The sequence below is a fragment of the Pinus tabuliformis genome, chromosome 2_2 (genome assembly GCF_031772625.1).
Source record: "Pinus tabuliformis cultivar Carrire ecotype Pingquan chromosome 2_2, CPIR1, whole genome shotgun sequence".
Lineage (NCBI taxonomy): Eukaryota > Viridiplantae > Streptophyta > Pinopsida > Pinales > Pinaceae > Pinus > Pinus tabuliformis.
Window position 1 is genome coordinate 1,314,616,274 of NC_142300.1, and position 25,294 is coordinate 1,314,641,567.

At 41.4% G+C, this 25,294-nt stretch overlaps 1 protein-coding gene across 2 annotated transcripts in view; it reads right to left on the minus strand.

Annotated features, from left to right (window-relative positions):
- OVA2 (tRNA synthetase class I (I, L, M and V) family protein) overlaps nt 1–25,294 on the minus strand; it is a 391,242-nt gene that overhangs the window by 186,807 nt on the left and 179,141 nt on the right. For both annotated transcript variants that reach the window (XM_089406156.1, XM_089406157.1), the window contains exon 13: nt 19,226–19,373. In XM_089406156.1, the coding sequence (XP_089262282.1) occupies nt 19,226–19,373 (148 nt within the window). The remainder of the gene's footprint in view (nt 1–19,225; nt 19,374–25,294) is intronic.

Consider the following 25,294-nt stretch of genomic DNA (forward strand, 5'->3'; position numbering starts at 1 on the left):
AGCCAAGGTCCAAGTCATTCGGGATTGGCCCTCTCCAACCACTCTAACAGAGCTCCGCAGCTTTCTAGGTCTTGCCAACTTCTACCGCAGGTTTGTGTTGGGATTTTCTCATATTTCTTGGCCCTTGAGTCAAGTCACCAAGGGCGGGGCGAAAGCAAAATTCTTTTGGTCTGAATCTCAACAGAAGGCATTCAGGGAGTTGAAGGATCGCCTCTGCACGGCACCAGTGCTCGCGTTACCAGATTTACAACAACCATTTGAGGTCGAGACAGATGCCTCTGACTATGCTATTGGGGCAGTCCTTACTCAACATGGACATCCAGTGGCATATCACAGTGAAACACTTTCAGACACAGTCCGGAAGTACCCCACTTATGATAAAGAGATGTATTCCATTGTACAGGCCTGCCGACAATGGAAGCATTACATTTTGGGGAAGGAAACGATCATCCACACAGACCACCGACCTCTGCAGTTCATACAGACCCAAGGGAAATTGCAGAATGATCGCCATCAGAAGTGGTCTACATACCTGCAACAGTTTCACTTGAATATCAAGTATAAAAAGGGCAGCACCAATAATGTTGCAGATTGCCTCAGTCGACCACCGATCATGGCGCTAACCACCGTGCTCAACTCTTGCGGGCACGAGACTTCTGATTGACCACTTCTCTACAAAAGCGACCCAGAATTCGGCCACACATACCAGACACTCTTGGAGGGTCGGCAGGTTGCAGATTTTCACCTCCAGGATGCCCTATTATGCCACCTCAGTCACCTTTGTGTTCCTTCAAGCGAGCGTGCCAAGATGATTTGGGAAGCACACTACAGTCGGGCTGCTGGGCATTTCGGGGTCGAGAAAACAGTGGCAGTACAGCAAAACTATTTCTATTGGTCGAATCTTCGACAGGATGTTGGGAAGTACATCCGATCATGTACTACCTGTGCCATTGCCAAACCGACCATTAAGAAGCAAGGCCTCTATACCCCGTTGCCTACCCCTAGTCGACCTTGGGAATCCATCTCCATGGATTACATGTCAGGCCTTCCTTCCACTAAGCATGGAAATGACTGTGTTTTTGTGGTCGTCGACAGGTTCTCAAAGATGGCCATTATGATGGCCTGCAAGAAGAATATCACAGCAGAAGCCACTGCTAAACTCTTCTTTGAACGAGTGTGGGTGCACTTTGGGATCCCACAGTCTATCATCTCAGATCGGGACAGTCGGTTTCTCAGCACCTTTTGGTCCAGTCTCTGGTCAATGCTGGACACCAAACTCACGAAGTCCACAGCCTTCCATCCTCAAACTGATGGCCAGACAGAGGTTGTCAATAGGATGATTGTGCACATTCTGCGCATGTATAACTCAAAGCATCCACGCACATGGGACGAGAGCCTCCCCTACGTTCAGCACAGCTACAACCGAGCTCTTCACAGCTCCACTGGCCATAGCCCTTTTCAGGTGGGTTTGGGATTCCAGCCACTATGCCCCATTGATGTGGCCATGCCACTTGCAGCTACTCACATGAATTCAGCTCATGTCCAGTCCGAAACAGATAAGGCCACCAGCTTCATTGAGCGCATCCAACATATTCGCCAGCAGGTCCATGACATTCTTGAGAAATCAAATGCCAAGTACAAGCAGCGACATGATCAACATCGGGTGCCACACAAGTTTCAGGTGGGCGACAAAGTCTGGTTGCATTTGCAAAAGGAACGTCTTACTGGAGCCTATCAGAAATTGAGACCACTCCGATATGGTCCTTACACCATTACTAAGGCTATGGGAGAAAATGCATTTGAGCTTAGCATTCCCCCATTCCTTGGCCTGCACCCAGTATTCAATGTGGACCGCCTTCGGCCATACTTTCCACCATTGCTAGACACATCCGACATTGCAGAACAGCTCAAACCCACAGAATTAAATCCAGATTGCATGGAACAAGCTACAACTGATCGGATCATGGACACACAGATCAAGAACACTCGCCAACAGAATATCCAACTGTATCGAGTTGTCAAAGCGGGCCAACTCCTTCAGCAGGGCAAGTGGCTCACCAGGGAACAAGTTCAGCAGAAGTTTCCTCATCTCATGGAGGAGCTCAACGCAATGGGGACCATTGCTTCCTAAGGGTGGAGGAATGATCCAGGTGGATATTGGTGGCCACCTGCCAAGTCCACCTGGACCCCCACCATTGTCTTTCTCAGCATTTTCAGTTTCCTTAATTGTAGCACAACTTACTATTTTTAGCAGTTTTTCGGGTCCTGAACTTCCGGAGCCGTTTTGAGGCCCTAAGCGACGTTTTTTGGGGAATCCGGGGGCAACACGAGTCCATGGAATGGACTGGTGTTGCCCATTCCAACAATGATAGTGCTCGGATAGATCTTTCTAATGAGCTATTGTACGCGTCAAACGGAGATCATATACCAAAGTTACGACCCCGGGAAGTTGATGTACCAACTTACCCCCAAACGGGGCCCACAGTTTGGCGTTTCATCTCCTAGGGTTAGGTTTTGGAATGTTAAGGGGTTTCCATTGTTTCTCAACAATAAATAGGCCTTCGAGCCTCATTGTAACACAATTCAGAGGCATGTAGCCATCACATCTCTTCTCAGAGATAAGCTACCATCGCCCTAGCTAGTTTATTTCCATTCCTGTTTGTAAGCATATTTCAGTATTTTCCATTAATGAAATGAAGTATTATTTCCGCTGCATCTTTGTGTATAGGGTTATCTCTGTAATTTGTTGCGTTCCTGTTTAAATCCGGATCACCTGCGCTGATCTCCTGTCTCTCTGTTCTGTACTTGCTGCCTCCTCACTACTGAGCCAGCCAAAGGTTCAAGCAGATCCAGCTAGGGCTCACGCAGAGGCAGCCAAGAGCTGCGCAGTGCATCAAAGAGCCAGCGTGGGGTAGAGGCTCTAAGGGCTAATGCAGTGCCTCTAGAGGTTGATGCAAGGCGAGCTAGGGTGACGCTGGGCAGACGCTGGGCCAGAAAGGGCTGATGCAGTCCCTAGAGGCTGACGTTGGGGTTTTCGTGGGGCAAATTGGAGCTGGGAGCTATCGGAGTGTTTATACGGGGTTTCAGCCGGAATATCTGTCTTCGAAGGAGAGCTACTACTGCCGAGATTATTCTCTGTTGGATGAGCTGGTTTTGGCACCCAGATTGTATTCTGAAACTGCTTCATAATTAAACCCTCAGATAGCTGCACCGGTTTTCCCGCATTGGGTTTTTCCGAGGACATTGGTCCAAAAACAACGGTGTCACTTGTGTGCTTGTTCCGTTTCCTTCAATTGATGATCTGTAATGTGTTGAGCATGTACTTGTATTTATTTTCAGTATTTACATGGTAAATAACTTGTTAATTACTCAGAACAAGTAGGAAGAAATAAATCAGAAAAGTACATGAAGGGTTTCTAACAGTTAGACTTACAAATTCCAACATTCTCGACTCCTTTACTTTGTTGATTTCATAGGTAGATGAATGGGATAGCCTCTATATATAGAGGACTGCCCCTCCTTTAGACCGACTTGTAGGCCGACTTGAAGATTGCTTGTCGACTTGTCTTCTGTGCTTCAGTTTGCTTCATTTAATGGTGCCATTACTAGGAGGAGGCTTGACTTTGCTTGGAGGTGTATTCTTTGACTCTCATAGATAAATATACATGGTGTAACATTACCTTAAGGTCTTCAACATAATTCTTTTGACTCTTCGACTCACCTATAACACTTTAACATGCGCTAGACCTACTTCAATGAGCAAGAAACTTATTGACATATATTATAAAAATAATATTCCTTTTCTTGAATAAATACAAGTATCAAAAGTAAATTTACAAAGACCAAACCTAGTTACATTTCCTTCAACACTCCCTCTTAACTAGGGAGGTATTCATACAATATTACAAGGTGTTTGGCTATGTTTCTATCTTGAAGAATTCACATAAGAGAAACCGGATTTGTAATCCATCTGTTATAGCATCATATCAATCAACATTGTCATAGTGCAAGGCCTTGACTAACAACTCCATCTTTTCATGAGATCATGAGCTACAATGCTGGCGAGACCAATGATTTATAGACACCTTCGTCATTGTCTTTCAAGGTACATACCCACCTGGGTGTTCTCTAAGTATGACCTTCTAGTTGTATTCTTGCCTTGGGTTCCCAACCCTCAAAGAATATTGGTCCTCTTGCCTACTCTTGTCTTGGATGCCCTACACATCCTCAAAGAGTATCAGATGCCAGATGATTACTCAATCCTCCCATTCTTTCTTCCCAAGTGAAGACAAGAATGTTGTGTCTATCTTGTGTCTACATTTCCATTCATGGATTTCATCTAGACTTAATGGTTGTTAGTCTTGGTCTAGTGCATGACCCATTAAATGGAAAAACACAATTGTGACTCCTTTGTAATAAGGGGTGATCCAAAACTCCCTCTTGATCAGGGACTTGTCAGAGCTCCCTCTTAACTAGGGACTCTTTCATTCATCAACAACTTCTTCTTCATGGGTCCTTCAACTGCTTGATCTCCTTTCTTTGATGTCTTTGATCAAACTTCTTCTAGGTAGGGCACCATCCATTGATCACTTTCCTTCCTAGAATGTCATGTCATTGCTTCCTTCGTGGAAAGTGTCTTTCTTGCCATACATCAGGTTTTCTTGTGATCTGTCTACTCCTTCGTCATCTGTCCATGCTTCAGAATACTCTTCCCATGGATGCTTCATGTACTTGCTTGTTTACATGCTTCGACCTAGTAGCCCATCATGACTTCACCCTGATATTGCTTCAACATTGCTTTTTCTTTTGCTGGATGACTTCTTCATCATGACCTCTTTGTAGAGTAGAATCAATTATCTGCATCTTTCATATCTTCAAGGCCTTCATAGGTGTCAAGGGTCCTTCCTTCCTTTGTCAGAGTTGTCCTGCCTTCTTTCGGGAGATATCTTCAGAGTATCTTGTCAGATAGTGATTCTCGGTGATCATGGTATTCTTCACATGCTTGATCTCTTTCCTCATTCACTTCTTCTTAGATAGATAGGTCAACCATCTTATGCTTCTTGTGAGAGCATTTCTTCATTACTTGCTTCCTGGACTAGTCAACATTTCTTCTTGCTTCGTAGTCAACAATCTTATACTCCTTATTTGAGCATATTCTTTTGTTGACCTTCATTGCATTTTAGTACATGCCTTCGAGCATGTCCTTGGTGAAAGAGATTCTTTCATACTTGGTCATGTTATAGAACCATTCCCATGACTCAATAATATACAAATGATAACATGACTAAACTTTGATGCATATATACCTCATCTTGATTCTCCTTTGATCATCTTAGCTTCATTTGGTTGTCCTTGGTGTGGCCCTTCTTGCTTCATCTTAGCCTGCCTGCATATCATCCTTTTCTTGAATCCCATGAATGGGATTCCCAATGAGACATTTGCTTTGGTTTATGAACCTTCTTTTGAAGATTCCATCATAGGATCTTAAAGACCCTGCCTTGCAAATGTTTCTTTCCTTTTGATGATGGAGGTCTTCTAAGATTCTTAATCATGATCAATTTTTCTTTCATCGTGGATGAGGTCCTATACTAGGTATGCTCCTTCTTCATGAATATCTTGAGCTATGTTCTTCATGCTCCTATATTCTAGAAGATATTTCTAAGCATGCAATTTTGTTCTCATTTATAAATGCTCTTTCTACATGAGTATCTAGAACTCTATGTACTTCATGTTTCTAGATTCTAGAAGATGTTTCTAGCGATGCAATTTTATTTTATTCCTACATGCTCCTATCCTACTCAAAACCTTTAAAGAAGACTTGAAGTAAAGAGTTTGACCTAGTCATAGTAGAGATCTGGAGGATCTTCCTTCTTTTGCTTTGTTTCTTCTTCTTTCACCTCTTGAGTCATGTGAGCTTATTCCCTTTTTCTTTTGTTGTTGTTGTCCTTCTTAAGCTTAGGACAATTCCTTTTGTAGTGTCCATATTCTTGGCATCCAAAACATTGGATTTTGGACATGTCTTTTTTGTTTGTTCTTCGTGGACCAAATTTGCAAATTTACCCTTTCTTTTGGTCATGGTAGTGAATGTTTGCTCCTTTGATCCCACATCTTCCTTTGCTTTAAGTCTGGTTTCCTCTGTCCTGCATAGAGACCACATTTCACTAAGTGTGGTTGCTTCCTTCTTGGCATATATGCTTGAGGTGAAGTTGCCCCAATCCTCAGGTAGAGCATTGAGTACTACAGTTGTCATCTCTCTGTCAGAGATGACTTCCCCAAGCTCTTGAAGTTGATCTCTCATTTCAAAGATTTTCATGAAGTAGGGAGCTATCCCTTTCTTTGTTATCTTCATCTTGTACAATTCATTCCTTAGAGATATTACTTCTCTGATTGTGGATACCGAAAATAGCTCTACTAGCTTATCATAAATTTCTTTTGATGTTTCAAATTTGGAGACATAAGGAATGATAGAGTCTTTGATTGATTTTATCATAATCCTTTGAGCTCTTGTCTCATCCTTATTGTACTTAGCTAAGGTTTGAGTTTGTTCCTTAGCAGGGATAGTGATATTCCCTTTGACATGTTTTAGAAGTTCATTCTCCTTGAGAAGTAAATCAGTCCTCTTCTTCCATGCAAGAAAGTTATTGTTACCTACCAATTTATTGCTTTCCTTGCAAAAAGACATTGATGTATATTCAGAAGGGGACATGTACTTACTTGATAGATTTTGAGATGTAGTGGATTTTCTTTCTCCTTGAAGACTTGATGGCTTGCCTTCCTAGGATCTTGATGCTCTTCAAGTTTCCTTCTCCAAGTGGACTTGCTTGATGACTTATAGCTTGATGTAGTTCCTGTTTCAATCTGCTCTTCTTTCTAGGTGCCTTTATGTAAGGCTCTTCTTCTTGCTATGTAGTTTTCGTTGGTGAATGATAGGCGATATGCCTTCTCGTCCTTGAGTAGATTTGGCTTGATGCTTCAACCCTGTAGATGACTTTCCTTGATGAGTGTTATTGAGTTTCCCTTTCCTTGATGTGTCACCTTACCTTTGATACTATGTTGAAGAATCTAGGGCAATTAGTTATAGTAGGATTCTTCATTACTTGATAACAATTTGTGGAGTCTTTTTACTAATTCTCATTAGCTTAATCTTCTTCTTCTTCAGTAAGTTTTATCTTATTGAACTTTTTTATTGATCAATGCCAAACCCTAGACCCTTGACTAAAATATCCTCCAAGCACAAGTCAAGTCCTTCCTCCTCTCTGCACTTGGTTTCCCTGGCACTTTGTCTTCCTCCTTCTGACACTTCGTTCCCCAACACTTCGTCCTCCTTCTTCCGACACTTTGTTCTTCCTTCAACTGTTGATGTACCTTGTTGCGCTTGCTCTCGAAGAGACACATGTGATTAGTCCCTTCCCTTGTGATGATCCCTACCTTCTCCTTGACCAAATGAGCTCTTCCTTGAGGTGTAGATGCAGACTTGGTAGAACTGTTCTGCAGCCCTAATTCTTGCACGTGTGGGAGGTTTTCTTGATGTAATATGGTTCCTCTCTCCTTCTCTTGAGGACGCTCCTTCTTTCCTTGGATAGGAGGCCTTGTAGGCCTAGATTCAAGCCCAAACAATGTGATATTCTTGACTGTAAGTTGCTGCTGTCATAACCACAGACAACCCTCTTTTTCCTTCGCACGTGTGACTGGTATTGGCCCTAGAATAGTCCCAAAACCTTCACTATCCCTTCTATCTTCTTCGCTGCACTTAGAGGCTTCTTCTTCATCCTTCGCTCACCTTTTCTCGGCTGCTTTACTTTGCTGATTTCAGAGGTAGATGAATGGGACGTTGGAGGAGTGGACAACCTCTATATATAGAGGTATGTCCCTCCTTTAGGCCAACTTGTAGGCCGACTTGAAGGCTGCTGGCCGACTTGTCTTCTTTGCTTCAATTTGATTCATTTAATGGTGCCATTACTAGGAGGAGGCTTGACTTTGCTTGGATGTGTATTCTTTGGCTCTCATACATAAATATACATGGTGTAATATTCCCTTAAGGTCTTCAACATAATTCTTTTGACTCTTTGACTCAACTATAACACTTTAACATGTGCTAGACCTACTTCAATGAGCAAGAAACTGATTGACATATATTATAAAAATAATATTTCTTTTCTTGAATAAATACAAATATGAAAAGTACATTTATGAAGACTGAACCTAGTTACATTTCCTTCAACACCTAAAACACAGTGGAAAAGAGAGCCACCTACAACTCAGGTAGGGGCAATGTTTTCTCCTTCATAACCAGCTAAAGTAACATGGAACTTCGAATTTTTGCCTAGGGCTTGGTCCCCTCCTAAGCCAACACAGCCTGTCATAGAGTAACACCACAAAGAACCACAACAAAACTTACCTTCTTGGCCTCTTACAGAGCGTTGCTAGAATTCAACCTTCTTTTCCTATTCCTTCGTTGCACTAAAAAAAAAAACAAATCACTCTTCGCTCAACTCACCTTTAGCTTAGATTGTCACTCTTTCCTTATCTCTATCTCAACTTGGAACTCTTCCTTTTTTTTCTTTTTTCAGACCTCTATTTTCCTTTATCTATGAGTTATATGCGTTGATGTTCTAGTGCAATTAAGACTAGCACAATTTTTCAAACTGATAACTATTTCCAATGATACACTTTACAACATTCCAATCATTAAGAATTTATACATGAAAAATTTCAACCGTTAACTTCTACAATAGAGCAATAGAGATCACAGTAAACAATGAGACAAGAGACAACAAGAGACAAGAGACAACAAAGGGGCCAAATTTGTTAAAAGTCAATGCAAGTAGATTAGGGTCTGATTCCTCTTTCTTGATAATTACTTGTGAGTTATGTTGGCTTCTTTAACTTCTTTATTATCTTATCTTTCATCAAGCAATTACCATATTATGTGTGTATGAAGATCACAAAAACAAAAGACACAAGATGTAGGCACAATGCCAAGGCAAAAGCCCCCTCAAGGGGAAAACCTAGTCAAAAAATTCTCTTCCTTCAATAGTTTTCTTTGAGACTCTTCAACCTAGACATAGACCAAACCTTCCCTCCACACCAAGTTAGTCCTTCCAGATCTTCGATCCCTTTGCAGCAGCACTTCGACCCCCAGCAACTTCGACTATGTAGCAACTTACGACATTAGGCAACAACTTGTGGCAACAACACTTGGAAGACTTCGATCCCCCAAACTAGGGCACGAAAGAGAGAGAGTAGAACGAAAACTTCGATTTTTCCTTCTCTTTGACCTTGACCCAACTCGCACTCTTTTTGGCTTCCTTGATCCACTTCGCACTTTTTCGGGCTTCTAGAGAGATATCGAACTAGCTTGCACTGAGACATTCAAAATGAATTTGATCTTCTTCCTTTTATAGGCTCCAGGTGAGGTCGAATAGGTGTCCTTTAGGCCAATTTGATCTCCATTAGGTCGACTAGGTGTGGAGGTTACATAAATGATATTTTACTCAATAATAAACCTTTTTACATGATTCCAAAGCCCAAGAAGGGTCTCTTTAATTGTACAATGACTCTATTGACTCAATATTAATATTAGGAGTCCACAATGGGGACTTTGACTAATATAATGATGACCCAAGCATGAAATCCATGCTTTAATAAGTCACTGATACAATAATATTTTTTTTCTTTATTCTTTTGACAAGTGCATTACATATGACTCAAATACATTAATGAAGTCCAACCCTAGTTACATTCTTCAACAAAATTTTGACCTGAGGCAGTTGGTCAAAGGACCAAAATTCGACCTACAATACCACATAAAAAGCTCGATCAACTCTTGGTCAATGGACCAGAAACAAAGATAAACTTCAGTGAAACATCAACGAATCAAAGAGAAACTATTGATTTGGTGTGGCATCAGATGTGCTCTAGCCATGAAAATTGGTGGAGAGGCCAAAGCACATGAGATCTCCAAGACCTAGAAATGGTTTGGGCAGATTCTAACCGGTTTGGGAGATATTAAAATAATTAATATTTTTAATGGAATTCCTAAGTCTAAACTTAGGAAAAATAAAATATTAATGGGTATTAATATAAAACTGGGTTAGAAGGTTCCAAAAGTCATGGATCAAGCCAAATCTAGTCTTAGCCGTTGATTAGGGATTTAATCTCGGTCGTTGGAGGACCAACAGGAAAAGTATAAGAAGAGGCTTAACGGTCAGTTGGAGAATATATTGAGGGAGACCAGTTAGTTCGATTTCTGGAGCGGGGTTAGCTGAGAAATTCGAACTAGTGGTCTGGAGAGCAGCAGGAGGCAACAAGTACGGAACAGAGGAAGGGAACAACACTAGGGGAACATCGCAAAGGTTGGAGAGGCAGATACAAAGCCTCTCAGGCAGACGCAGAGGTTGCAGACTGCGCAGTCACTGGAGGACCTGCGTGGGTGACGCAGAGAGGCCCAGTGCTAATGCAGAGAGGTAGGGGCTGACGCAGAGGGTCTGGGAGCTACGCAGAGGTCAGCCAGGCTGACGTTGAGACTGGTGGAAGTGCTGAAGAATTTTCTCTCTATTGGGTAAGCTAATTTGGCACCCAGTTGTATTGAAGAATTGCTGAATAATAATATCCTCCCTTGCTGCACCGGTTTTCCCGCATTGGGTTTTCCCGGGGACTGATTGTCCAAATATTTGTGTCGATGTGTTAATTCTTGTGCATGTGTTTGTTTCTGTATTATGATGTGATATCTATTGCAGAATTTATTTTAATGTTTACTGAAGGATTTTTCATAAATAACTTATCAAGAAATAAGTAGGTAAAATAAATCAATTGTTGTAGTGATAGAATTTTCACAGAAACTTGGCCCTTAAAATCAGTCAAAAACTAAGTCAAATAGAGAGAACGAACGAAAGTCAATGTTGGTCAAACAAATGTTAAATAGTTGGTCAATGCTGAACAAATCTTCTTCTTCTCCTCCTCATAGGAGTGAACAAAACTCCTTGTGTTGGTTGAATGAGTTGTGATGGATGGATGCCAGATGAGGTCAATCGAATACCGATATATACGTGTTAAGAAGTGGGTTTTGACCTTGGGGTCAAACCCTTTCAATGAGTGGGGTCAACTTGTGCAAATGAGGCCAACTTGGTCAACATAAAAAAATATATAATTTCTCGTTGCTTTTGTCAATGAAAACACTGACCGAAGCTACCAATTTTCAACAATATGAAGTGTAAAATGAGCCAATATGCATGCCTATTTATACTAGTTTTTAGGAATCACACATTAGGGCTGACCTAAGTGTTGGCTCAACTGTTGTCCACTGGATGTGGTTTTAATGCCAATTCAATTTCTCAGCAAACCCTGCTCCAGAAATTGCACTGATTGGTCTCCCTCAGTGTGTTCTCCAAGTGCCCCTCAAGCCTCCTCTTATACTTTTTCTGTTAACATCTCAACGGCCGAGATTAAGTCCATAATCAACTGCTAAGATTAGATCTAGCTTGATCCATGCCTTTTGGACCATTCTAACACAGATTCATATTAATACACATTAATATTTTATTTTCCCTAAGTTTAGACTTAGGGACTCCATTAAAAGTATTAATTATTTTAATATCTCCTGATCTATTTAGAATCTGCCCAAACCCTTTTTGGGTATTGGAGATTTTATGTGCCCCAACCTCTCCACCAAATTTCGTGGCTAGAGCACATCCGATGCTACCCCAAATCAACAGCAAGAAGAAGTAATCTTGAAAGGGCTTGACTTGTGCTTGGAGGATATTCTTGTCAAGGGTCTAGGGTTTGCCATTGGTCAATAAGAAGCTTCAATAAGAGAAACTTACTAAAGGGTTTTCCTCTCAAGAGAAGAGAAGTTTTGGCCCTGGCAGAGATCCAACATCTTGTGTTCTTGATCTTATGTTTTTGGTAGCAGTTTGATGAAGTACACACACATGATTAAGCTAACAAAAAAAAGTAAAAAGACTCCATAACTTGTTATCAAGTCAAGAAGAATCACACTACATCTAATTGCCCTTGATTCTTCAACATGGTATCAGAGCTAAGGTGACACATCAAGGAAACGACATCTCAAGAACACTCATCAAGGAAGGACATGTACAAAAGTTCAAGCATCAAGCCAAGAAGTCTCAATCACATCAAAAGGCAACAAGGTCTACCATCTATCATTCATCAAGGAAGACTACAAAGCAAGAAGAAGAGCCTTACACAAAGGCACCTACAAGAATAGCAAATCAAAGCAGGACCTACATCAAGCTACAAGTCATCAAGCAATTCTCATCATCAAGTCAAGTCCACTTGGAGAAAGCAACTTGAAGAACATCAAGAACTAAGGAAGGCAAGCCATCAAGTCTTCAAAGAGAAAGCAAGTCTACTACATCTCAAAATCTATCAAGTATATGTCCCCTTTTGAATATACATCAATGTCTTTTTGCAAGGAAAGCAATAAATTGGTAGGTACCAATAACTTTCTTGCATGGAAGAAGAGGATTGATTTACTTCTCAAGGAGAATGAACTCCTAGAACACATCAAAGGGAATGTTACTATTCCTACTAAGGAACAAACTCAAGCCTTAGCCAAGTAAAATAAGGTTGAGACAAGAGGTCAAAGGATTCTAATAGAATCCATCAAAGACTCTCTCATTCCTTATGTCTCCAAACTTGAAACATCAAAAGAAATCTATGATAAACTAGCAGATCTATTCTCGATAAGCACAGCTAGAGAAGTGATATCTCTTCGAAATGAGTTGTACAAGCTGAAGATATCAAAGGAAGGAATAGCTCCCTACTTCATGAAGATCTCTGAGATGAGGGATCAACTTCAAGAGCTAGGGGAAGTTATGTCTGATAGAGAAATGACAACTGTAGTACTCAATGATCTACCTAAGGATTGGGGCAACTTCACATCAAGCATATATGCCAAGAAGGAAGCCACCCCACTAAGTGAAATGTGGTCTCTATGCAAGATAGAGGAAACAAGACTTAAAGCAAAGGAAGATGTGGGATCAAAGGAGCAAGCATTTGCTACCATGGCCAAGAGAAAGGGAAAATTTGGCAAATTTGGTCCACGAAAAACAAACAAAAAAAATATGTCCAAAATCCAATGCTATTGATGCCAAGAATATGGACACTACAAAAGGAATTGTCCTAAACTAAAGAAGGACAACAACAACAAAAGAAAAAGGGAAGAAGCTCATGTGACTCAAGAAATGAAAGAAGAAGACAAGAAGCAAAAGAAGGAAGATCCTCTGGATCTCTACTATGACTAAATCTACTTCTTTACTTAAAGTCTTCTTTCAAAGTTTTGAGTAGTATAGGAGCATGTAGGAATAGAATAAAATTGCATGGCTAGAAACATCTTCTAAAATCTAGAAGCATGATGTACATAGAGTTCAAAATACTCATGTAGAAGGAGCACTTATAAATGAGAACAAAATGCATGGTTAGAAATATCTTCTAGAATATAGGAGCATGGTCGATATAGCTCAAGATATTCACGTAGAAGGAGCATACCTAGTATACAACCTCATCCACAATGAAAGAAAATTGATCATCATTAAGAATCTTAGAAGACCTCCATCATCAAAAGGAAAGAAACATTTGCAGGGTAAGGGTCTTCAAGATCCTATGATGGAATCTTCAAAGAAGATTCATAAACAAAAGCAGATGTCTCATTGGGAATCCCATTCATAGGATTCAAGAAAAGGATGATATGCAAGCAAGCTAAGATGACCTTCACTAGGTCCCTCCTTAACTCCTCCTGTTGAAGAGCCGCCCACATCTCCTCCCATGAAGGTAGTTTTTCTCTGCCCCAATATGCTTTGGAAGAAGACTTGTCATTCATCTGAGACTCCACTCAAGGCTCTCCTCACCATCCTAGTTGGCTGAGGAGTAGACCCCATTGTAGCAAGTTGGTCTCTAGTGTCCTGACAACGTTGAAGATAGAGGTTCACCCCTTCTCCTTTCTGCATCAAAGTTCACTGCAACTTCTGCTCTAAATACATCTTTTGTTGTACGGAAGAGCCTTCATACAAAGAAGACAAGGCTTCCCACATCTCTCGGGTTGTATCCTTGCCCCGCAAGTGTGATACCACATGATCTCAAACTCTATCAAGAATGAGCCTCTTTGCCTTCCCCTACTCGGCCTTGTACTTCTTCTTTTGATCTTTGTCAGTAGGAACAGCTAAACCACTATTAATGAAGGCCTCAAGATCATATTCCTCCAGAACAGCTAAGATTTTGGCCTTCCATATGACATAGTTGGAAGCTCCTTCCAATCTGTCCTGATCTCTAAGCCCATGCGATGCCATCTCACCCAACTATTGAACTAACTCCTCTAGTCACTGCTTAGCATTACTCGGCTGCTCAGCAAGTGAGAAATTCGAACTTTCTAGCGGAAAGTTCTCTGAGGAGAAAATTCCCCTTCTACATGTCTTCGTTCTTTTCCAGTGGATTTCTGCCCCAACAGAAACTGCGCCCTTCAAGCACTGTGTTGAGGCTCTGCGTCACTCCCTCTGCCTCTGCAAACTCATGAACTGGAAATCGTACCTCTCTGTCGTCTCACTCAAAGAGAGATTTCCTCGAATCTGCTTCCCGACAAGGACTGTGCAATCCCTTCAAGGGGATTCGAATTGCTGCTAAGTGTAGCTTTCGGCCTCACTGCTCAGCACTGGATCTGCTCTTCCTGTTTCAAAATCAATGCTCTAATACCATGTGAAAATTCCTACACTCTGAAGGAACTCCTCCTGCAGCAAATCTGAATCTACTTCACCTACTTGGTTTTTAATATACATTAACCAAGTTATTCTTCTGAATACTAAAGCAAATTACTTTTGCAGCCTACAATAATTAAATATTTGATCTCATGAAATAGAAACTAGAGCAAAGAACAAGATAAATAGGACAGTTATTTTTGGGCACAATAGTCCCTGTAAAACCCAAAGCGGGAAAACTGGTGGAGCAGTTCTAAGGGCTTATTATTATTAAGCAAAAGAAATATCTGACTACAAATCTAGGATGCTCATCTAGCAATCCTTTACAGAGAAAATACTGGCGGAAAGTCTGAGTGAGTTTTACCTCACTTCACCCAGTAAAATTTCTGCTGATCCGGCACAAGACTGGCTAACCCAGGCTATTTCTGCATTGGTCCTGCATAGGCCCTGCGTCAGCCTTTCAGGCTCTGCGCCAACCCTGCGTCACCTTCTCTACCCTCTGCGTCATCTCTTCTGGTTGTTCTGGAAGTTGCCGGTAGTTTCGGCTATTCCGACAGTTCTGGATTCTGCGTGACAAAAAGCTTTTCTACGTCAGCTCTCCCAGCTACTATGTTGCCTCTACGTCAGCTCTCTCGACTGTTCCGGCAGTTCCCGACAGTTTTGGATTCTTCGTGACAGGCAGCTTTTCTGCGTCAACTTTCTCGGCTGCTGCGCTGCCTCTGCATTAGCTCTCCTGGCAGTTCCCGGCATTTTTAGTTGTTCCAGCATTTCTGGATTCTGTGTGACAGGCAGCTTTTCTGTGTCAGCTCTCCCGACTACTGCGTTGCCTCTCTACAAGCTCTCTCCGCCTCTTTGTTCTGTATTTTCCAGAAAGTCCTTCTCCTAGATTCTCTCCGCCCCTCAATTGCAAAATCTCCCCAATCGATTTTCCTCCTAAGAACTTCACACCTCAAAAAATTGATTTCCTTAATCTCTATGTGTGTGTTTTCAAATGAACCCCAAGCCTCCATTTTATACTTTTCCTATTGTGTCTTCAACAGCCGAGATTAAGTCTTTAATCAACGGCTAAGATTAAAACATGACTTGATCTGCCTTCTAGATTATTCTCACCCATATTTTGATTAATATCCATTAATATTTTAATTTTCCTAAGTTTAGACTTAGGAACCCCATTAAAAATATTAATTATTTTAATGAAATACAAGTCAGGTGGAATTTCACCAAACGGTTTCTGGGTTCTTTATAACTCATGTGCCTTAGTCTCTCCGCCAATTTGCAAGGCTAGAGCACTTCCGATGCTACCAAAATCTAACAAAGGCCTTGCTATGTGACAATGTTGATTGATATGATGAGATGCCATGACATAAGCTAAGGAAGTAGCTTATGAGATGGCTTACCAATACGACTCGTCTTCTGAGAATTCTTTAGTTTGAGAATGTCCAAGTACCTTGTATGAATTATGAATACCTCCCTAGTTAAGAGGGAGTGTTGAAATATGTAACTAGGTTCGATCTTCATAATGACATATGTAATCATGATTTTATCTATTTGATGTAAAGAGAAAATAAATTTATTATTGTTACTTTTCAGGCATGGGTTTCATGCTTAAGGGAAATTTATTTTTAGATCAAGCACCCATGGAGTGCTTCTAGGGCTTGTCTTTGAGTCAACAAATCATAAGAGTCATTTTCATGTATGGAAGACCCTTTTGGGCACGTTCCATATTGTAAATAAAAAATTATTTGAGTCAAATTAGAGCCAAAGACCCTCCAAGACCTTGCCATGGTGCCTCAAGAAAGTCGGCCTACATGAAAGATCAAGCTGGCCTCAAGGAAGCAAATTGTACCCTTCGAAAGCCTATATATAAGAAGGAACTCGACCTCATTTGGACACATAAAAAACACATTTGATCTCCTCGAGAAAGAAGCTAGAAAAGGACGAAATTCAAGGATAAGAAGAAGAAAAGCAAGATCAAAGTTTTGGATCTCTCTCTCTCTCTATTGTGTTAAGATTTTTAAAGTTGTTGGGCAAGTCGAAATGTTGGAAATTTGTTGGGCAAGTCGAAGTACTGTAAATTTGTTGGTGTTAAAATCAGAGTTCAGATCAGCCACCTCGTGTGTTATCTTGATAGAGAAGATCTTTGTTCTTATTTTGTCAAGTCAAAATGTTGACTTTTGACGTATATGTATTATCTCTCTCTCTCCGCTAACCTATTGAAGAACATAAGAAGAATTAATCAAGGGTTTCCCCACATTGGGGTTTGTCCCTAGCTAGCGCCACATCTTGTGTCCTCTTGTCTTGGCTTGTTTTCTGCGATTTATGTTTATGTTCTATCTCCATTTTACTATCATGCTAAATGTGATTGCTAATCTGGAATTGATATTGAGCTAATATGGAAAATTGAAGTAAATATGCTCTCAGCATAGAACATACCTAAAATTAACAGTTGGGAAAGTCGAAGTGTTGGAAAGTTGTTGAGGTCAAAGTTGCAGAAGAAACTACAGGGGTCGAAGTCGCAGAAGAAACTGTTGGGGTCGAAGTTGCAAAAAAAACTATTTGCGTCGAAGCTGCAAAAGAAACTGTTGGGATCGAAGTTGTTGAAGAAGTTGTTGGGGTCGAAATTGCTGGAAAGAAATCTCATCAGGGAGAAAGGTTGACTTGGTCTTGGATGGGTCTTTGTCAAGGATCTTAGGTCTTGGAATTCATCATTTGAAGATCCTATAAGAAGAGAAGAATTCTTGTGGGTTTTCCTCTCAAGAGGAGAGGTTTTGCGCTAGCTAGCAACCTACATTTTGTATCCTCTTGCCTCTTTGATCTTCATTTTTAGGAAGTTGTTTGATGATAGAAAACACAATAATAATCAATTTAAAGAAGAAGCTAATCAAGTTAAGTAAAAAGACATCACAAGCAGTTATCAAAGTAAGAGAAATCTTTTACTCTAGTTGCCCTATACTTCTCAACACATCGGTCTATGCATGTCCAGAACACCAAAGGGATCAGTTCTAGGCAGATTTAGAGAAGGGTAACCCCCCCTCGACAGATTCCTTCCCAGTCGCAGTGGAGTAACAAAAGACTTATCTAGATATTTTTTTGTTCAACCCCGGATGTCAGGAGTATCCCTCGCTCCTTTCTTCCCCCCAGGTTGTACAGTCAAATTCCTCGATAGCTATAGAGGACTCAAAAAGTGAGCCAACAACGCCCTCACCCTCCTCCTCGTCGGTTATCAAACTCGAGAATTCTTGACATCATGGACCTCAAGTTCAACTCTCTCTCTCTCTCTCTCTCTCTCTCTCTCTCTCCATAGGCTCTTTACCAGGCCGCTGCTATAGTTTTATACATGTGAATGTGAATGTGAATTTCCTATTGGTTGCATTTTTCATTACCTCATTTTGCATATATATATATATAAATATATAGGAGTGGCATTTGCACTCCCACATTGTACTCTTACTAGATGTATCCTCTAGTCCCATTGACCTACTCTTGTGGTCATTCATCAGACATTAATAAATTAGCTATCTTATTATGTAAAGAAAAGCATATGTAAACAAGTTATTTTGTTTATACAATCATAATTTTGTAATATAAGGCTATAAAATTATGGTCCTAAGTGCTCGGGATGCTTTAGTATAGTACTCATACAAGGCCACTTGTGTGAATTAAGGCCCAAAAAAACATAACTAGTGTCTTTAAGATTACATAAGCTGAACAACATCTTCGACTTCAAGTTAGGGTTTATCTCTCTTTTGTATATATTAGGGTTAGACCCCCGACAACCTTTCTTTTGTTTGCAATATAACTAGTTGTAATGAATGGAATATACTAGTTATCTAATTTAATAGAAATCTATTTGAGAAGCATTCATCCAAATTTTGGACTTGCACATAGATTCCACTTTGGGTGCACAAGAACCCTCATGTCATTGAGTAGATGTCTCTAAACAGATGTAGATGTTTTATTTTGGCTTCTATGTTTTGCTATGTTTCTTCTAAGATGTGAGCATAATCAATAGTTTGGTATTAGTAGTGCCATTTCGCATATAGGATCTCCCATGCTTCACATGCCTTTCAGGGCAGTGTAGACATATTTGCATTCTGATATTGGGCATCATACTCACTTGATTAATAAGTTTGCTCTAACATCGCCTCGTTAAGAAAAACCAAATTCAAAATCCCTATGAAAGTCTAGATTTGGACTTACAGATGATGGATATCATTGTACATGCCCCAATGTTTTATCAAAATCTTTAAGCCTATTTTCAAATGCAAGGATATCAATGACAAGGGAACAGTCACTTTCATGATGGTAAAAATGATAGTGCTTGAAGAATTTCTCTTCTCATAATCATTCACAGAGGATCAAATGGTAATCCTCCTAGAAACGCTATGGATATTATATATAAAACATCAATATGTAACTAGTTTCTCAAAGAATACAAACCCAATACAAAATAAAACATTGTGTATATGCAAACAAGACATAAACATGTCTCCATTAGAAATGACATCTATACTTACACTTGACATGGGCTATAGTTTCTTCATTCATCAATGGTTCGCCAGAGTCCACATGATAGAAAACTGGAATAGGAACACCCCATGTTCTCTGCCGTGAGATACACCAATCAGATCGGCTATCTATCATGGATGTTATTCGGTTCTCACCCTACATTATCATATGTTCAAATGAGTATAAATAAACTCAATAGTTGAAACAAAAAAATATACCAACTTACGTGTTCAATGGCACATCAATAAATTCAGTGCTTTCAATACTTTCTTTCTGTTTCAAAAATTAAATCCATATATAGCCCCTCTTTTCTTCACAAGATTGAGAACAAAGAAGGAAATGGAAATCTGTATTTCATGTCACAACTTGTTATAAATGATTTTGGCACAACAAAAAGGTTATCAGTAAGTCAACGATGGAGGTCATCTAGAACAAATATTGTATCTTAGCACCGGGTACACCAAGTAGCGAAAACAAGTAAAGCAAAGGCTAAGTAACTAATCTGGATAAACATTCCATATTTGACCACATATCTACAAACTCTGACTAACCTCATATTCTCTTTAAAAACATCTGTGCCTGTCATGCACCAAAAGATACTCTAAGCAGCTACACACCAACAGAAAGGGACTTAACATACACAATTTTCTTATGGCAGGATTTTTGCCATACCCCAATTGTTCCTGTGATGTAAATTTCTGACATGTGATGACTTATTTGTTTTCTGAAACCATATATGGAGCATTAAAAAAAAAATCATCAACAATGGCCATCTTATGCTTCTAAAGTCCAATGGCTCTCTCACATGCTAAATGTGTGTACTTGGTGACTGTTACGGTGGAAATACTACCAAATTATAGATATTTTACATGAATTCTTTAGAGTTTGAAGCTTGTAAAACTTATAAAGAGGTAGCATACCTCCTGTTACCCCTTATTTTAACATCAGTGTACTCCTAGTCAATTTCTTCACAACTCCTTGTGATTTTATCACTACGAACCTTGGATAGAAGGAGCATTCACTAGATTTCATGGATCATGATGAGCTAGATGATTTGATAAAATACTGATTGACCATGTGATATGGCACTTCATGGTTTATTCTCCCTCAGAGATGCACCCTAGGCTTTTGTCATTGCATTGAATTCATCTAGGCTTTTTGGGCATCTTCACAATTCTCAAGGTAGCTCATAGATCACAAGGCATCTAGAGACAATTCAAGGTTCCCAAACAATTGTCAAAACTATTTTGAGCTACTCTTCATGTACCAGGACTACTCATGCCATGCCACATCCTACATTCTGGATCCCATCAGCTTGTTTGCACATTTTCAGGCATGCACCACATCAACATCAAGTTTGGATGGATGCGATGGTGGAGGAGTACAGCTCTATAATGTTGAACGATGTCTGGGAAGTAGTGTCTAGGCCTCAGTACAGATCAGTGGTAGGTTCAAGATGGATCTACAAGATTACATATGCTGTAGACAACAGTGTGGAAAAATACAAAGCCAGGTTCGTGGCTAAGGGGTATGCTCAGAAGGAAGGAATAGACTATGAAGAGACATTCGCCCCAGTAGCCAAGTATACATCTATTAGAACCGTGATATCTCTTGCAGCACAGATGGGATGGGAGATTCATCAGATGGATGTCAAAACAGCATTCTTGAACGGGGTGATAAAAGAGGAAGTATACATTGAACAGCCAAAAGGCTTTTTGACACATGAGAATAAGTCTCATGTACGCAAATTGAAGAAAGTCTTGTATCGGCTCAAACGGGCACCTAGAGCATGGTATGGTCAAATTGATGGCTACTTGCAGAAGATAGAGTTCGTCAAGAGTGATGCAGATCCCAATCTCTACTATTTGGTTGTAGAGAATGACCCTCTAGTTCTAGTATTATATGTGGATGATCTCTTCCTAACAGAATCATCTAGGCGCATCGAGGACTGCAAGAACAATCTAGCCACAGAGTTTGACATGAAGAATTTGGGACACATGCATTATTTCTTGGGGTTGGAAGTTTGGCAGCAGAAGGGTAAAATCTTCCTTGGACAAGGGAGATATGCTACAGAGATCCTGAAGAGATTCAGGATGCAGGACTATAGGTCGATGGCTACTCCAACGATTACCAACTGGACGCAAATTGATGCATCAGAAGACCAAGATGTTGATCCCACCTTATATAGGGAGCTCATAGGGTCCCTGATGTATCTGGTCAACACCAGACCAGATATTTGTTACATTGTCAACACCCTCCGTCAGTTCATGGTGGAACCGAAGAGAGCGCATTGGGTAGCGGCCAAACATGTTGTCAGATATATATAGGGAACATTCGATTATGGACTCTTGTACACCAAAAGTGAGAATATCAAATTGAGCGGATTTACTGATGCAGATTGGGCTGGAAGTTCAATGGATCGGAAAAGTACTTTTGGGTACTGTTTCAACATTGGATCAAGGATGACCTCCTGGTGCAGTAGGAAACAAAAATCCGTAGCTCTAAGATTAGCTGAAGTAGAATATATGGCCGCTAGCATAGCTTCATGCGACGCCATGTGACTTAGAAAACTGCTTGTGAACCTATTCAGAAGAAGGATGGAAGCGACCAAGATCATGTGTGATAATCAGAGTTGCATCAAGCTCTCTGAGAATCCAGTATTTCATGATCGGTCAAAGCACATTGATATTCGGTGTCACTTTGTCAGAGACTTTGTCCAATGAGGAGTTGTACAGTTGAGCTACACTCCTACAGGAGAACAGGTGGCAGACATCCTTACCAAGGCCCTTGGAAGAACCAAGTTTGCTTATTTCAAGGAGAAGATGTTGATTTGGGGTAGCATCAGATATGCTCTAGCCATGAAATTTGGTGAAAAAGTTAAGGCACATGATATCTCTAATACCCAGAAAGGGTTTGGGCAGATTCTAAACAGTTTGGTAGATATTAAAATAATTAATATTTTTAATGAAGCCCCTAAGTCTAGAATTAGGGAAATTAGAATATTAATGTGAATTAATATTAAACTGTGCTAGAATGATCCAAAAGACATGGATCAATCCAGATCTAATCTTAGCCATTGATTAGGGACTTAATCTCGGCCGTTGATTTGTCAACGAGAAAAGTATAAGAAGAGGCTTGAGGGTCACTTGGAGAACACACCAAAGTGATCAGTCATTCTATTCTCTAGAGCGGGGTTTGCTAAGAGAGATAGAATTAGTGATCATTTGCAACGAGGGGCAGTGAGTACGAGGCAGAGAGGCAGGGACAATGCCGAGAGACCAGCGCAAAAGTAGAGAGAGGCAGACACAGAGCCAGAGGGAGCCACGCAGAGGCAGCAAAGACTGCGCAGAGCCAAAAGGGCCTGCGTCATCCACACAAAGGCTGTAGGAGTGATGCACAGAGCCAGAGAGGTTGTGCAAAGCCTCAGTAGGCTGACGCATAGGCTAGTAGGGTTGAATTTGAGCTTCAGATTGTACTGGAGAGGGATTTCGTGGAACAGCCTTTCTGAATACCTATTTCCGAAGAGATGTATTGCTGCCAAATTTTTTTATCTCTATTAGGTTAACTAGTTTGGCACCCAGTGTACTCTGAAAAGAACTGCTTAATAATAAAACCCTCATATAGTTGCACCGGTTTTCCCACATTGGGTTTTTCTAAGGACATTAGTCCAAAAATAACGGTGTCATTGTGTGCTTGTTTCTGTTTCCTTCAGTTGATGATCTGTAATGTGTTGAGCATGCACTTGTATTTATTTTCAGTATTTACATGGTAAATAACTTGTTAATTAACAGAACAAGTAGGTAGGAATAAATTAGTAAAGTGCATGGAGGGTTTCTAACGTGTGAGACATAGAAATTCCAACATGGTATCGAATTATGGTTGCAGATCATAGGAGAACTGAGGACATCAGCAGAGCAAAGCAGCAACAGCAAAAGACAGATGTCCCGAGTTACAGAAGTTGTTCCTGCAACAAAGCAGCAAGGAAGGGGTGACACAATGCCTGCGTCATCAAGTTCGAGCAAAGAAGAGGCTGCGCAAAGGCTGAAGGAGGCAAATACAGGCTCACGCAGAGGCCAGGAGGACTGACCCAATTGGCTGACGGAGCTAGTTTACCGATGCCGGGACTGCACAGAGCCTAGGAGCTCTCACCTTCAGGTTGCTGGGGTTTAGGAGGCTGTGGATAAGTTGCAGAGAGGAGTTGGTGGGGTACTGTAGTCAAAACAGTACCTAACAGGGCAAGGCCAAGGAGGAGGGAGTTGCTACTAAGGGTTTCGAGCCGAGAAATCCGGATCAATGGTGTAGTTGCACAGACGAGCAGAGTAGGGGGCATCTCGACATCAGCAAAAAGGTTTCCAGGAGGGAAATCAAGGCTCAGAGGGAGTCACATCGAGAACTTCCAGGAGGGAAGTAGAAGAGCAGCATGGCACTACATGGAGTAAGAGACCAGGACAGACTGGACGGAGCCTCAAACTTCGCAGTCTAGAAGGCCAGAATCTTATCCGTACTTGACAGAAATCGTGTCAAGCACTTCGCTTTGAGGACGATAGCAATCCCAGTTGCCCCAGCTGATAACAACAAGTACGAGGACGCAATGGCAAGGGCCAAGAGCATCATCCTTGACGGGGTCAAGGACCATGTAATACCACACATTGCTGAGAAGGAAACGAGAAGTGAGATGTGGATATCGGGATGCCCTAAAGAAATTGTACCAGCATACTTCTATGCAGAGAAGGATGTTACTAGAAAATAAGTTGAGGTCATACCAGATGAAGAAGGGAGAACCGATCGACACCTTCCTCAGTCCACTGAATGAGATCCGGGATCAGCTGACTTCCATAGGGGCCACGCCGAATCAGGAATTGATGGTGAGAAAAGCCTTGAACGCAGTCTCAGGAGACTGGGAGGTATTTGTCCAAAGTATATTGGGCAGAATGACCCTTCCACATTGGGAGGAAATGTGGGCGGCTCTTCGCCAAGAAGAGGTCAGAAGGCTAAGAAAGGCAGGAAGCAGCGGCAAGGGGATCAGAGTCAAGAAGGAGGAGGATGTTGCCTTAGCATCTGAGGGAAAGCAAGAGAAATGGAAGAAGAAGGACCTCTCCAAGATCAAATGCTTCCACTGTGGGGAGCTAGGTCATTATGTGACCCAGTGTCCAAGGAAGAAGAACAAGGAAGAGGCCTCCGAGACCAAGGCAACGCTAGCAAGGGCAGAGAAGGAAGTGGAGACAGACAATGACTATGCCATGAGCGGAAGTGGGAAGACATCGAGCTGTAGTCAAATGGACTACAGGCGATGAGGGTCAGGATCCTCAAGGTACCCAGCCTCTTGGATTAGACAATGCTATGGGAGCCCCGAAGAGGAGTAGCAGGACTGGCGGATGTGGGTAGAGACGAATGCGGATGAAACGGCAGAGAGAGCTACAGTGCAGAATTCCCAGGACAGTGCGAGCCTGGCAGGTTGCAACAGTGCGAGAGGCACGGGAATGTTGCACCAGTGCAGGATGGCACAGAGAGGTGTGCAACAGTGCGAGATGCAAGGAGTTGTTGCAGTAGCGCAGAGGTCAAAAAGGGAGCACTTGTCAGTGGCAAAGGGAGCTTCAGCATCAGGAATACTCTAGCCTGACAGAGAGGTCAGAGTTGGGAGATCAGTTACTTACTTCTCAATAACTGAGTTACAATGCAACAGTTAACAGTGGTAGTGCTATCGGCATCATGATGTAGCATAATGAGAGGAGATGCAGTGCAGACGCAACAGTGGCAGTGGCAGGGCTATGGGCAGTAGCACGGATGCAGAAGGAGCTGTCGTGCAGATGCAGCAATGGCAGTGGCAGAGCTATGGGCAGCAATACAGGATGCAGCAATGCAGAGGATGATGGGCAGCAGGCCTAACATCAGCACAGGGACCGATGCTAGATGATCATGGTGATACTCAGTAAGAAGTATTGCTAAAGCACAGTCCTCGCTAAGAGGGAGTGTTGATTTGGGGTAGCATCGGATGTGCTCTAGCCACGAAATTTGGTGGAGAGGTTAGGGCACATGAGATCTCCAATACCCAGAAAGGGTTTAGGCAGATTCTAAAC